The sequence below is a fragment of the Lithobates pipiens genome, unplaced genomic scaffold (assembly GCF_037356315.1).
Source record: "Lithobates pipiens isolate NorthernLeopardFrog02 unplaced genomic scaffold, aLitPip1_a1.2 Scaffold_28, whole genome shotgun sequence".
Classification (NCBI taxonomy): domain Eukaryota; kingdom Metazoa; phylum Chordata; class Amphibia; order Anura; family Ranidae; genus Lithobates; species Lithobates pipiens.
Window position 1 is genome coordinate 155,703,611 of NW_027507789.1, and position 14,449 is coordinate 155,718,059.

General features: G+C 45.5%; 1 protein-coding gene across 1 annotated transcript in view; it reads left to right on the plus strand.

Annotated features, from left to right (window-relative positions):
* Positions 1-11,202, plus strand: part of PNPO (pyridoxamine 5'-phosphate oxidase) — a 93,778-nt gene extending 82,576 nt beyond the window's left edge. The window contains exons 5-7 of the mRNA XM_077459746.1: positions 1,383-1,511; positions 10,076-10,146; positions 10,232-11,202. Coding sequence (XP_077315872.1) covers positions 1,383-1,511; positions 10,076-10,146; positions 10,232-10,397 — 366 coding nt within the window. The 3' untranslated portion in view covers positions 10,398-11,202. The remainder of the gene's footprint in view (positions 1-1,382; positions 1,512-10,075; positions 10,147-10,231) is intronic.
* The last annotated feature ends 3,247 nt before the right edge of the window (positions 11,203-14,449 follow it).

A 14,449-nucleotide genomic window follows, 5' to 3' on the forward strand; every position in this document is an offset into this window, starting at 1 on the left:
GCTCCGACTCCGGCTCACACAAGTGTAGACAAAACTGACAGGGGAGCCGCACGGACCCCTCTCAGCCTGGGGCCGAGTCGCGATCGCGACTCTTGCACCCTCTATAGCTATAGCTATGACCCTTTCATAGTCCAGTGTTCCTCTTTTCCTTCCTTTTGGCCATGATCCCCTCCTTCTGCTTAACAAAGTGGACACTGCAAAGAAAACCCTGGGGTGTGATAGAAGCCCAAGTTCTAAGTTCTACTTTGATAGCCTCAGTTACAGTCCTACCAAGGAGGATGTTGAAAATCCTCTGAACTGTCGGATGAAGGTCATCCTGACCCGTCCCCTCAGGTATGTCCCAGATGCAGATATTATGGCTTTTATACCATCTCCTGCAGCTCTCCTATGAATTTGCGTGAAGGCTTCATTTGTTTTCCATTGTCTCTCCCAACAGTGTTGGGGAAGATGCGTCATAGTCTCCTAAACCATATTGGGAGGATTATGCAAGGCCAGGTGTTCTCAGTGTCCTGCTTTGGGAATAATGATTCCACTAGGCTAGTGCTCAGTGCTGTCCTCTTGCAGTTGCACCCCATAAGAGCAGTAAAGGTAGCTGAAGAAGGTGATCCTCAGGGCAAATACAGAGGCCAAAGCTCTTAAAAACCATGTCCGCTCACAGACTTATGAAAACCACACCCCAATATGTATAAGTTTAGATACATAGCTCTATGATGGAACATAACGTTCACTCTTTTCTGAGGTTTTTGTCTCGTCTAATAAGATTTGTTACTCATCTGTACAAATATTAACCAGCTTGCATAATTGCCAATCAGTTTTGTATACTATCCAGACTGTTTGCCTGATTGCAAACTGCAGTTATATATTTAGAGGATGCTGCCTAGCAACTCCTCTACTGTTGCTGTAACTCAGTGGTTGGGATTTACTAAATCTCGAGATTGCAAAATGTGGTGCAGCTCTGCATAGAAACCAATCAGTTTCCAGGTTTTATTGTCAAAGCTTAACTGAACACACTGAAGTTAGAAGCTGATTGACTACCAAGCACAGCTGCACCGGATTCTGAGTGCTCTGGTTTTTGTAAATCTCCCCCAGTTTGTCACCACAAAGCATGCACTGCTTTTATGCTATAGAGCTCCCAATCCCTGGGCCAAACATTGAACTAGCTGAAACCAACATAAAGTGAGCATAACCAGGCAAGGAGTTTGCTAAAACAAGTTGCATATCGATGGGCTTACATAGGTCAGTCTACACAGTCCCAGGAAGAGGATCTGTGCATATTTCTAATTCCTATATAACCATATTGCAATGTATCCTCCTTGAACAAGGCATAATATGTTTGTTGTATTTAGGTGGTAAAGTGCTTACAAAATTTTATTTTATTTTAGGTTCGCATAGAGGGATCAGTTGAAAAGCTTTCAGATGAAGAATCTGACAAGTACTTCCACTCTCGTCCAAAGAGTAGCCAGATTGGTGCTGTTGTTAGCAGCCAGAGTCAAGTTATCCCAGACCGAGAGGTGAGTAAGGGCCTGATGAATTCTATTAAGGGTAAATGGCAATTGTCTGATCCTGACCACATAACACAATGATCCTTCGGCGGCGAGATTGATACGTCGCTGGCCCCATCACCTGGTATGGACTTAAAGGGGAAGCCCTACGCCGAAAAAACGGCGTGGGGGTTCCCCCCAAAGTCCATATAAGACGTTATCCGAGCACACAACCCTGCCGGTCAGGAAAGGGGGTGGGGACGTGCGAGCGCCACTCCTGAGCCGTACCAGGCTGGGGGCCCTCAACATAGGGGAGTGCATTGGGGAAGGGGGGCCCTGTGGCCCCAAAGCACTTTGTCCCCATGTTGATGAGGACAAGGACCTCTTCCCGACAACCCTGGCCATTGGTTGTCTGGGTCTCCGGGCGGGGGGCTTATCGGAATCCGGGAGCCCCCTTTAATAAGGGGGCCCCCAGATACCGGCCCCCCACCCTTTGTGAATGAGTATGGCGTACAATGTACCCCTACCCATTCACCTGGTGAAAAAAATGTAAAATACAAGGTTTTAAAATAATTTATTGCACAGCTCCAGAGGTCTTCTTCAGTCTTGGCGGGTCTTCTCTCCGGACTCCTCCGCTATCTTCTGCTCTTTTGCTAGCTCTTTTACTAGTGGAGGAGCCCGGATTTCTTTTTCGTCGCCGTCCGGGGGTCTTCTTCTGACTTCGGGGGTCTTGTCCCCCTCTTCGGGGGTCTTGTCCCTCTCTTTGGTTCTTCTCGATGGGCCTCCGCTTTCTTCCTATAGCTCTTTTACTAGCGGTGGCCCGGTCTTCTGTCACCGCTGCCTCGTCTTCTGACTTCGGGGGTCTTGTCCCCCTTTTCGGTTCTTCTTGCCAGGCCTCCGCTCCTTCTTCCAGCTCTTTTACTAGCGGTGGCCCGGTCTTCTGTCGTCACCGCTGCCTTCTCTTTTCTTCCTCTTCTTCCTTGAGATGTTGACTCGACGCTGTCTCTGGCCGTGATGACAGGGACACGTTGTGCGGCGACTTATATAGGCACAATGGGCGGGGTCATGGGTGATGTCCCCGCCCCTTATGATGTCAAAGTCCCAGCATCCTGAGCCCAGTACGGCTCAGGAGGTGGGGGGCCGCTCGCTCGTCCCCACCCCCTTTCCTGACCGGCCAGGTTGCAGGCCCGGATAAGGGTCTTATAAGGACTTTGGGGGGGACCCCCAAGCCGTTTTTTCGGTGTAGGGCTTCTCCTTTAAGTCCATACCAGGTGACGGGGCCAGCGACGTGTCAATCTCGCCGCCGACTTCCTTCGCTAATCCCGTCTACCTGGAGCAGCGTTCAAAATGAACGGACTTTCCTCCGTGTTTGGGCAAGTCCGTTCATTTCAAAAGTACGGCGGACTCCCGCCACGGTTGTGTGTGGGCAGGTCCGCTCGTTTGGAAAGTCCGGTGGTTTGTCCGCCAGACTAAGTCCGCGGTATAAGACTGTTTTGGCTTTATTCCTGGGTTTAATCAGACAGAGCCAATCTGAAAGGAGAAAAGTATTGCTGTGCTCTCTTAAAAAAAAAAAAAAAAACACAACCATAGTGCTTTAGAAGGCCTCTGTGTTACATTAAATGTTGTTGTTGTTTTTTTCGCTTTTGTTTTTTGTAGTAAATCGATATGTAAAACATCAGTTTAAAGTGGAGTTCTGGCCACATTGCTAATAACGATTTGGCTATATATATATATATATATATATATATATATATATATATATATATATATATATATATATATTGTAATGTTCGGGGGACCAGGTAGATCGCAGGACACAGGCTTTGCACACAACAAAGGGTTTATTAAACTTAAATCGCTTTACAGCAGCCAAAAACAAAAGGAAAAAGGTTTGTAGTCTCACCGACTTGCAAAGTCCAGAACAGCAGTCTTTATCAGAAACAGAGCTTGATCTTGATGGCAGGTAGCTTCCCCTGCCAGGAGCCTTCCAAACAGGACACTGCTGTCCACTTCAGCTGCTGCAACCCAAACAAACACCATCCACCATGTGTTCTCCACTCCTCCACACCCACCTACCACTTCCTGTCTTGTTTTTTAAAGGCACTCCCTTAACAGGTGGGTTAATCAATTTTATTCATTTAAAAAGAGCACAACCCAAACAGAGGGGAAATATAGCGTCCTTCCAGGACCCAGCCACGGCGTCCTGTACATATCCCCCCCCCTGTGCCCCAACGCCAAGGAGGTGGAGGCAACAGTGGAGCTCAAACAATGGACTCGGGAGAGGGCATCTGCATTTTGATGCAGTCTCCCGGGCCTATGCTCCACTACAAATTTAAATTCCTGGAGTGCCAGGAACCACCGGGTAACCCTGGCATTAGTCCCTTTTCCCTGTCTCAGCCATGTTAAAGGGGCATGGTCAGAAATCAACCTAAACTTCCTTCCCAAAAGGTAATATCTGAGGGATTCCAGAGCCCACTTAATGGCCAGACACTCTCGTTCAATTATGGCATAGTTTTTCTCCGCTGGTGTTAACTTCCTGCTGAGGAAGACTATCGGGTGTTCCTCGCCATTAATAACCTGTGACAACACCGCTCCCAATCCTACATCGGAAGCATCAGTCTGGACAATAAATTCTTTTGAAAAATTGGGTGCTACAAGGACAGGGTGTTGGCACAGCGCCGACTTGAGCTCCAAAAAAGCCTTCTCAGCTTCTGCATTCCACTCCACCATGACCGATTTCCGACCCTTAGTCAGATCGGTCAACGGAGCCGCCAACGTGGCAAAGTTGGGTACAAACCTCCTGTAGTATCCCACCATGCCCAGGAATGCACGTACCTGCTTTTTTGTGAGGGGGTGGGGCCAATTCTGTATAGCCTCTATCTTGTTGACCTGAGGTTTCACTACCCCTCTACCCACGATATAACCCAGGTATTTCACCTCCTCCATTCCCAAAGCACATTTTTCAGGGTTTATTGTAAACCCCTCCTTCCAAAGAGAGTCCAGCACTGCCTGCACTTTGGGCAAATGTGATTCCCAGTCTTTGCTAAAAATGACTATATCGTCCAAGTATACTGAGGCATACTTCCGGTGAGGTCGTAAAATCCTATCCATTGCTCTCTGGAACGTGGCTGGAGCAGTTTGCAATCCAAAAGGCATCCTTTTGTACTGAAAACTCCCCTCTGGGGTAGAAAAAGCTGTTTTCTCTCTAGCGGCCTTAGTCAACGGTATTTGCCAATACCCCTTGGTAAGGTCTAACGTAGTGATATACCTGGCTGGACCTAGTCTCTCGATAAGCTCATCTACCCGGGGCATGGGGTAGGCATCAAACCGGGAAACTTCATTAAGTTTCCGGAAATCATTGCAAAATCGCAGAGTCCCGTTGGGCTTCGGTACCAACACAATCGGGCTCGACCACTCACTCTGCGATTCCTCAATAATCCCTAGGTCTAACATCTTTTTTACTTCCTCTGAGACGGCCTTCCTTTGAGCCTCTGGGATGCGGTAGGGCCAGACAAAAACTTTGACTCCTGGTTCTGTGACAATATCATGCTCTATGACACTAGTGAGCCCTGGCAAGTCTGAAAATTTTTCTTTATTTCTCTGCAAGAACTCCTTTGCCTGCTGACTTTGGGTTTTAGACAGGGTATTTGCTACTTGGACACTCTCCACCCCAACCCGAGGCTCAAGTTTTGTACTAGCCAGGGAGGTCACTGGTTCCCTGTCTGTCCAGGGCTTTAACAAGTTTACATGATATATCTGGTAGGGTTTCCTCTTGCCTGGCTGGTGGACTCTATAATTTACCTCTCCCACTTTTTCTACAACCTCGAAAGGGCCTTGCCATCTGGCCAAGAACTTACTTTCCACAGTGGGAATCAACACTGCTACTCGATCCCCCACTTGGAAGTTCCTAATTTTGGCTGCCCTATTATAGACCCGTCGTTGAGCCTCCTGGGCTTTTTGTAAGTGTTCCTTAACTAGCGGCATCACCGTTCGGATCCTCTCCTGCATTTGAGAGACATATTCAAGAACACTTTTATGCTGAATTGGTTCACTTTCCCATTCTTCTTTAACAAAGTCCAGTAATCCACGAGGTCTCCGCCCATATACCAATTCAAAGGGCGAAAACCCAGTGGAGGCCTGGGGCACTTCTCGGGTAGCAAATAGGAGAGCTGGTAACAGGCAGTCCCAGTCTTTCCCATCCCTTTGTACCACTCTCTTGAGCATAGACTTAAGGGTCTTATTAAAACGTTCTACCAATCCATCTGTTTGGGGATGGTAGACCGATGTGCGCAGCTGTTTAATCCGGAACAGTTTGCATACATCAGCCATAACCTTCGACATAAACGGGGTGCCCTGGTCTGTGAGAATTTCCTTGGGAAAACCTGTCCGTGTAAACAACTGGAATAACTCCCGTGCAATAGCCTTAGAGGAGGTATTCCGTAGGGGTAGCGCCTCAGGATATCGAGTGGCATAGTCGAGGATCACCAGTATGTAAGAATGACCTCGAGCCGACTTTACCAAGGGACCCACTATATCCATGGCTATCCTCTCGAATGGGACCTCAATTATGGGCAGAGGGACCAACGGGCTCCGGAAATGGGTCGCTGGAGCGGTCAACTGACAGGTGGGACAAGAGGTACAGTATCTCCTTACCTCTGCTTTCAAGCCTGGCCAGTGAAACCGGTCTGCGATCCGTGCCTCCGTCTTTTCAACTCCCAGGTGTCCCCCTAACACATCATCATGGGCCAGGTCCAGGACCTTGCGTCTATACTGTTGGGGTACCAATAATTGTTCTACCACATTTTCTCTCACTTTAGTAACCCGATAAAGCAATTCATTACATATTGAAAAATGTGGCCACCGCTCATTAGCACCTGGCTCTTGGGGCTCCCCATTTATTACTACAACCTGTTCCCGTGCCCTGGCCAAAGTGGGGTCCTGCATCTGGGCAGTACCAAATGCCCCCTGGGGAACACCCAAATCTGGCAAGTCAGGGGTAGAGGCCATTTCCTCATCCTCTTCCCCCAGCATTACCTGGAGCGGGGAAGGTTCCCCCCCCCTCAGTGTTCAGGTAGGTCTGAGACCCCCACATATTGACATCCTTAACAGTATCAGCACTATTTTCATCATTATTAACCAAAGTCTTGGCGTTTTTATCAACTGGGTCCATATTACGAACATGTGGCATCTCAGGGTTATTACCCTCAACAACAGGAACAGAGAGACTAGTTTCTTCCCAGTCTCTGGACCTTTCAGATAGTTCTCCTTGTCTCCAAAGTTTTGCAAATAACGGACAGTCACGTCCTATGATAACGTCATGTACCAAGTTTTTTACCACCCCCACCTCTTGAGTACTAGTGCCACATGCTGTGGAGATGGACACCGAGATGAGAGGGTACTCTCTAGTGTCCCCATGAATGCACACAACCCGCAAAATTTTGCTTACCGGACCAATCTTCCCAATTACTCTAGGGTGAATCAGGGTTACCATGCTTCCAGAGTCCAGCAAAGCCTGTGCAGGGTGGTGGTTCACTTGGACTTCACACTCAAACTTCCCCTCTCCAAGGTCAAGATGTGTTGTACACGCTTTATGGGCATAAAAAGACTCCCTCCGAAGAACCCCGCATTCCATGGGTTCTTCCTGCAATGGGCAGTGGGCCCGGGTATGGCCCCAGGCATGACATCGCCAACATTGTACATTCCCTCCTCTCCGATCAGGAACAGGTCGCTGAGGGGGTAACGGGTGTGACTCTTGGCCTTCCGGGGTGTTGGTTCCAGGGCTCCTGGGGACATCCTTTCGAAGGGCGGCAGTTGGTCGGAAGGGCCGTGGCAGACTGGGCCCTTGACGCTTGGTGGGGCCAAGCAGACCCTCCACCACCGTATATCGTTCCACCATCTCAACAAGGCAGTTCGCGGTTTTGGGGTCTCCATGGCTGACCCACCGTTGAGGGTCATCTGGCAGTGACCTTAAGTATCGGTCCAGCACGACCCGCTCCACAATTTGGGGGCCAGACAACACTTCGGGCTGCAGCCATTTTTTTACTAGTTGCACCAGGTCATGCATTTGAGATCGCGGTTTGAACGATACTTCCATTGGTGCACTCGTTGGGCCCGAACGGCCGTAGTCACCCCCAACCGAGCCAGTATTTCTGCCTTTAGTTTTTGATAATTTTTAGCATCTTCTGGTGGTAGGTCAAAATAGGCTTTTTGAGAATCTCCGGTGAGGAAAGGAGCAATTAAGCCGGCCCACTGGTCCTGGGGCCACCCTTCTCTCTCTGCCGTCCTCTCAAATGTTGCCAGAAACGCCTCTACGTCATCACTCAGGGACAAGTTCTGCAAAAAATGGCTTGCCCTTATGGTCACCTGGTTGCCAGGGGCAACGGCCACTTGTTCACGGCCCTGAGAAAGCTGCTGCACTGCTTCTTTTAAGGCCGCCATCTGAGCCTGCATAACCTCTTGTTGGGTCGCTAGCTGGGCTGCTAACTGGGCCACCAACTCGTTGTGGTGCGTTTTTTGTACCTCCAGCTGGGTTGCTAAGCGCTGATTAGCTTCCTCATGGCGAGTCTGCGCTTGTATATTAGCTAAGGACAGCTGTTTAATTAGCTCCTCCATTGTTTCAGCTTTCAACAGCTGTGCAGCTTTAACCCAGGACATAAATTCACTGTACTGTCCCTTTAAATGTCAGTTCAAATCCCATGCAAAAAAAAAATAGCAAGAAAAAACGCCTGTTACTTTGTCCTGCCCGCATTCTCCACCACTTGTAATGTTCGGGGGACCAGGTAGATCGCAGGACACAGGCTTTGCACACAACAAAGGGTTTATTAAACTTAAATCGCTTTATAGCAGCCAAAAACAAAAGGAAAAAGGTTTGTAGTCTCACCGACTTGCAAAGTCCAGAACAGCAGTCTTTATCAGAAACAGAGCTTGATCTTGATGGCAGGTAGCTTCCCCTGCCAGGAGCCTTCCAAACAGGACACTGCTGTCCACTTCAGCTGCTGCAACCCAAACAAACACCATCCACCATGTGTTCTCCACTCCTCCACACCCACCTACCACTTCCTGTCTTGTTTTTTAAAGGCACTCCCTTAACAGGTGGGTTAATCAATTTTATTCATTTAAAAAGACCACAACCCAAACAGAGGGGAAATATAGCGTCCTTCCAGGACCCAGCCACAGCGTCCTGTACAATATATATATATGTATATCCTGTATATATATATATATATGTATATGTATGTATGTATGTGTGTGTGTGTGTGTGTGTGTGTGTGTACATTTTTTATTTTATTTATTTCGGTTCCTTTACCTTATTCTGAAAAATTCCCTTCTTTCCTCCTTTATTGCACCACAGCCGCCTACATCATTTCCTCCTTGACATCCTCTCCTGGGCGTTGAGTGTCATCAATCCAGGGAGTCAATGCGCAGCGCCAGCTCCTTGCAAGCATGGCGTTATTTCCAAACAGAAAATGTTGTGATGCGGCGCTATGCGCCATTTTTAAAAAGGGTAACCAGGCCGCTGTTGCCATAGTTACCCTAGTGTCGGAGTGATTAGTGGTGTCTGAGGCAGCTGGATATTTTAATATTCTTTTTAAATCTCAGGCGGGAAGCATCACATTTCAACTTACAGATCCCTGGAAGACAGCACATCATGTAAGATGGAATTTAAATTAGTTCTGTGAAGGGGCATTTCATTTCTGTGGGACTCGCGACACAGTGTGCAGGCGTGAGAACGGGAGGTGCATGCTGAGTAGCCAGCATGCACAGAATCCCTGGAGAAGAAGAGTGCGGCCTCAGATGCCAAGACTGAATATGGCCGCTCTGTACAGGAGAATAATAAAGTAACTGAAACATGCTGCACAAAAACTAAACAGGACAGTTCACTGGATAACATAGAGCAAATACACAAGCCCTAACGATAGTAGGGGTGTTTTAAAAAATATGTCCGAAACTCTGTTTTAAAGCTTAAAGGGTAACTCCACTTTCATGGGAAAAAAATAGCAAATAACAATAAAAAAATATATAGCATATACATATGTGACACAAGTCATATTGTAATTGAATGATATTAAAAATGACCTTTCCTCTTCAATCTGTAGCTGCTGTAATTTTCTGCAAATGTGTGCCGAACATACCCCACCCCAGAAACATAATTACCACTTGTGTGATTGGCTCACTGATTTTCACATAAGTCTACACTAAGATACAAGTCCAAAATTTTTGGCATTCCCTGCAACAAAAATTTAATTTTTGGTAAGATACTCCCAATAGGAAATCACATCTAAAGGGGTGCAGACCCTTCAGGTTTCCTCATTAGAACCCTGCAGGTGCAACAGCTGGTTGATAATTATGAAACCACTCCAATTGGACTCAGCACAGAGGAACATATTTCTTCAGAATAACAAAAGGTAGGGATCTGCAACAAAGTTTGTTATACTCCTTGCAATGTACATAGATCACCCAGAGGGAAGGGTTTTTTTCTCCACAAAGGTGGAGTTGCGTAGAGAATAAATCTATTAAAACTGACCCAAGCCATTAAAGTTTCAATTTAAGTAGTACACAACCAATTATAATACATCTATTATTCTCATTCACAGTACCTTCGTAAGAAAAATGCTGAACTTCAGGAGGAGTACAAGGACAAGGAGGTTCCCCGGCCATATGAATGGTAAGTATTTTTAAGGTACTTGCTGGGTGTATAACACATGCCAACTTTTTTTTCACGCTAAAACCATTTACTAATACTTTTACAGGGGAGGATACATCATCCGTCCTTCTGTCATGGAGTTCTGGCAGGGACAGACTAATCGCCTGCATGACCGCATTGTATTTCGACGGAAAGAAGGAGAGGAGACTGACACAAGCCCCTGGACACACCCTGCAGAGGGTGGGTGGGTGTACGAGCGCCTTGCACCATAATTGTTGGTACACATTATGGAGTATTGTAGTTCTGTGATCTTGGAGAATCAAAACACCAACTGCCCTGATATAAAAAGGCTTGAATGGGAGATGTGAAGAATTGCCAATAGCAACCAGATTCTTTCAGCTGGTCTGATCATATCAAAAGATAAAATCCAATTATTTTTTCCTCTTATTAAGGGAAGCAAGTCTTTACCTTCGTGTTATTCTCCCCTCTACAGGAGAATTAAACACTGGCAAACTAAAAAACAAAACTGTAGTCCAGCCCTGGATAACCCCCCCCAATACCAGCTCTACGGCTGCTGGCAGTGCATCTACAGAGGTCACAAACCTGATCCCGCGCCCACTGCTGCAAATTCCATTTCTGATTTGCCTGCGGACTTAGGCCCAGCCATCAGCCATAGAATTGCAAATTCTTAGATTGACCATAGATGGTTCATTTATTTTCAATCAGCCAAAGGGTTTATTGATTTGCAGTGCTGCCCACCCCTAAATTAACTGCTTTTGGATCTTCTGAAAGTTAAAGAGTCTTGTGTCCCTCAGTGGATGAGAGTTAATCAAGTCCCCTTATTCCCTGCTTTCATACTGATCTACCTCCAGGTTGGCCAATGTATTGTTCTGTACTGTTCCAACACACACTTTTCTGAACGTAACACATTAGTGACATACATTAACGTGTCTGTCCGTCCTCCTACCAAAACAACTATATTTGTGACATTTATTCTTAATTATTATGTTGTGTAATTCTTAGTGTATGTGATGTGCATGATGGGTAAACCACCCTTAATAAATGGTGTTGCAACAACTGGAAGTTATAGTATTATTTTAAGTATGGAGGTCTCTAGGACATATAATAATACAGTGGAACCTTGGTTTATGAATAATGCAGTTAACGATTGTTTTGAATGACAAGCAACTTTAAAAAAAAAAATTCTGACTCGGTTTGCAAGTATTGTCTCGTAAAATGAGCAGAAATCAAGCTAATGGGGTGTGCAGTACAGCATTTGGCCAGAGGTCCAGGGGCGCTGATGACACTCGGAATGGTTTGGAGCCATTCGGAAATACTCTGAAACACTCGGAAATACTGTGTTCCTGAGTGTTTCCAAGGCTTTCCGAGTTCAGCCGAGCTGTCTCAGAGTATTTCCGAGGCTCTCCAGCGCCCCCCACCTCTGGCCACATGCGGTGTTGCACGCAATAGAAGTCAATGCGGAACGAATTATCTTTGTTTCCATTGACTTCTATGGGGAAACTCACTTTGATATGCGAGTGCTTTGGATTACAAGCATTCTCCTGGAACGGATTATGCTCGTAATCCAAGATTCCTCTGTAATATTATTATTGTTATTATTATACAGGATTTATATAGCGCCAACAGTTTGCACAGCATTTTACAACATAGACATATATACTATATTGTAGGTGGAGATATATATATATATATATATATATATATATATATATATATATATATATATATATATATATATATATATATATATATATATATATATATATATATTTATTATATAAAATTTTATGCAGTTGTTACACGTAGCAACCAGTTGCTAGATTGTTATGGTCACAAGTTTAGTTTATCAGTCCTTATCTAAAAATGATCTCTGGTGTTGGCATACCAGTGGGACAGAGGGTGACTAGAAATGATATATGCCAGTAACAGCCTACCTTTACATACAAGTAAACGTGAGAGACATGGATAGACTGAAAATGTCACTCACGTGTCTAGAGCTGAGTCACAAGGAACACCTTGTACAAATATTGAGGAGATAGAATATGACACCAATAAAGGAGGAGTGACTGTACCATTGACCTACAGACAAATGTAGAGATCTGATAAACAGAATCTACTCTGTATAATGTATAATGGTTGGCTGGAATACAATTTAAAAAAATGCATGTAATATGTATTGCAGTAAGGACACAATTATTATTATTATGCATGTATTATATCTTGCAGTAAGGGCACATTTATTATTATTATTACTAATAGTAGTACTAGTAGTACTAATAGTAGTATATTTTAGTACTAGTATAGTATAGTAGTAGTACTAATAGTAGTATATCTTGCAGTAAGGACACATTCATTATTATTATTATTATGCATGTAGTATATCTTGCAGTAAGGGCACATTTATTATTATTATTACTAAGACCCCTTTCACACTGGGGCATTTTTAAGGCGTTTTTCTGGCGCTTTAGCGTTAAAAAAAGCGCTTGAAAGAAGCCGCAACTGCAATCCCAATGTAAAAGCCAGAGTGCTTTCACACTGAGATCCCTTTCACACTGCGTGCATTTTTCAGGCGCTTTAGCTTTAAAAAAAAGCGCATGTAAAGCACCTGAAAGAAGCCGCAACTGCAATCCCAATGTAAAAGCCCAAGTGCTTTCACACTGAGGCGCTGCGCTGGCAGGGCGTCAAAAAAAGTCCTGCAAGCAGCTTCTTTGCAGCGCTTTTGGAGAAGTAAATACAACGCTCCTAAAGTGCCCCTTCCCATTGAAATCAACGGGAAGCGCCTGCAAAATGCCTGAAAAGCGCTTTTGGCAGCAGCGTTTTGTGGGCGCTTTTAACCCTTTATTTGGCCACTAGCAGGGGTTAAAAGCGCCCCAATAGCGCTTGAAAAATGCTGGTAAAGCGCTGCTAGTTTAAGCTGCGCTTTACGAGCGTTTTTTGGGCGCTGACATTGTGAAAGGGCTCTTAAAGCACTTGGGCTTTCACATTGGGACTGCAGATGAGGCTTCTTTCAAGTGCTTCACATGTGCTTTTTTTTAACGCTAAAGCGCCTGAAAAACGCCCCAGTGTGAAAGGGGTCCAATAGTAATAATAATTTGCCCTTACTGCAAGATATACTACATGCAATTCTTTTATTTGTATTCCAGTCAACCATTATACAGTAATTTACTATAGAGGATTTATATAGCACTAACAGTTTGCACAGCGCCTTACAATAAATTAATGTAGGTCAGTGCCACTTAAAGTAATTTAACTGTGTTTTAAATATGTTAGCATGCATCATTTTTAAAGGACAGTAGCGCACAGGTAAGATGGCACTTTAATTCTTTTGAGAGAACGAAGAACACTGAAATCTGATAAGTGGGACATGAATAAGTCAGTTGAACTATATACAGCCACGTAGTTGCATCACTAAATGCCTCAGAGACTTGTGGCTAAATTTAGCGCCTTTGCATTTTTGAAAATGATCTATTAGGCTTCATTTACATGGGTGTACCAATCTGTATACCCATATGAGGGGGTTGCCATATCCCATGTGGGAATGCACATGTGTTCTATGCAAATCCATGCAGGCAGCCTGTTTACATCAATGACCGGCATCCAGCTGCATGGACTCGCGCAGATCTCCATGCGTATCCCAGACATCTGTACGGGTCTGGTGCACGGGTCAGGACCCAGACGGCTTGTATTCTGATCTATGTGTCAGACCGACATAGATGCATGTGGAGGTCCATGCAGCTGGCTGTCCTTTAATTTGTGCATGTGAAGATGGCGCCTATGCTCTTGTGTACAGTACATATCTGTACACCCTGTGAGCGAGGCCTCTTGTTTCATCTTCTATTTGTTTATCAATGCTAGTGGTGGTTCACCAAAACTACTAAATGGAAGACAACACAAAAAAAAAGGGGGGGAACCTATATCCTACTTTAGGATATAGGTAGCGTAATGCCACCAACCCCATTCTCATTCCCTAACTTATTTTCTAGCCCCCAGTAGGGGAGGCTGCAAACCTTTTCGTTTTGGCCCAAGCGTGGATTTATATATAAGAAAAAGAAAAAAATCCTACAGACATACATGGCCTTAGGCCCCTTTCACACTGGGGCGGTGCGGCCGTCGGCGGTAAAGTGCCACTATTTTTAGCGGCGCTTTACCGTCGTTTTAGCGGCGGTCTGCAGGCGCTAGCGGGGTGGTTTTAACCCCCGCTAGCGGCCGAAAAAGGGTTAAAACCGCCCGCATAGCCGGCGGTATTGCCGCGCTGTCCCATTGATTTCAATGGGTAGGAGCGGTTTAGGAGCGGTGAATACAC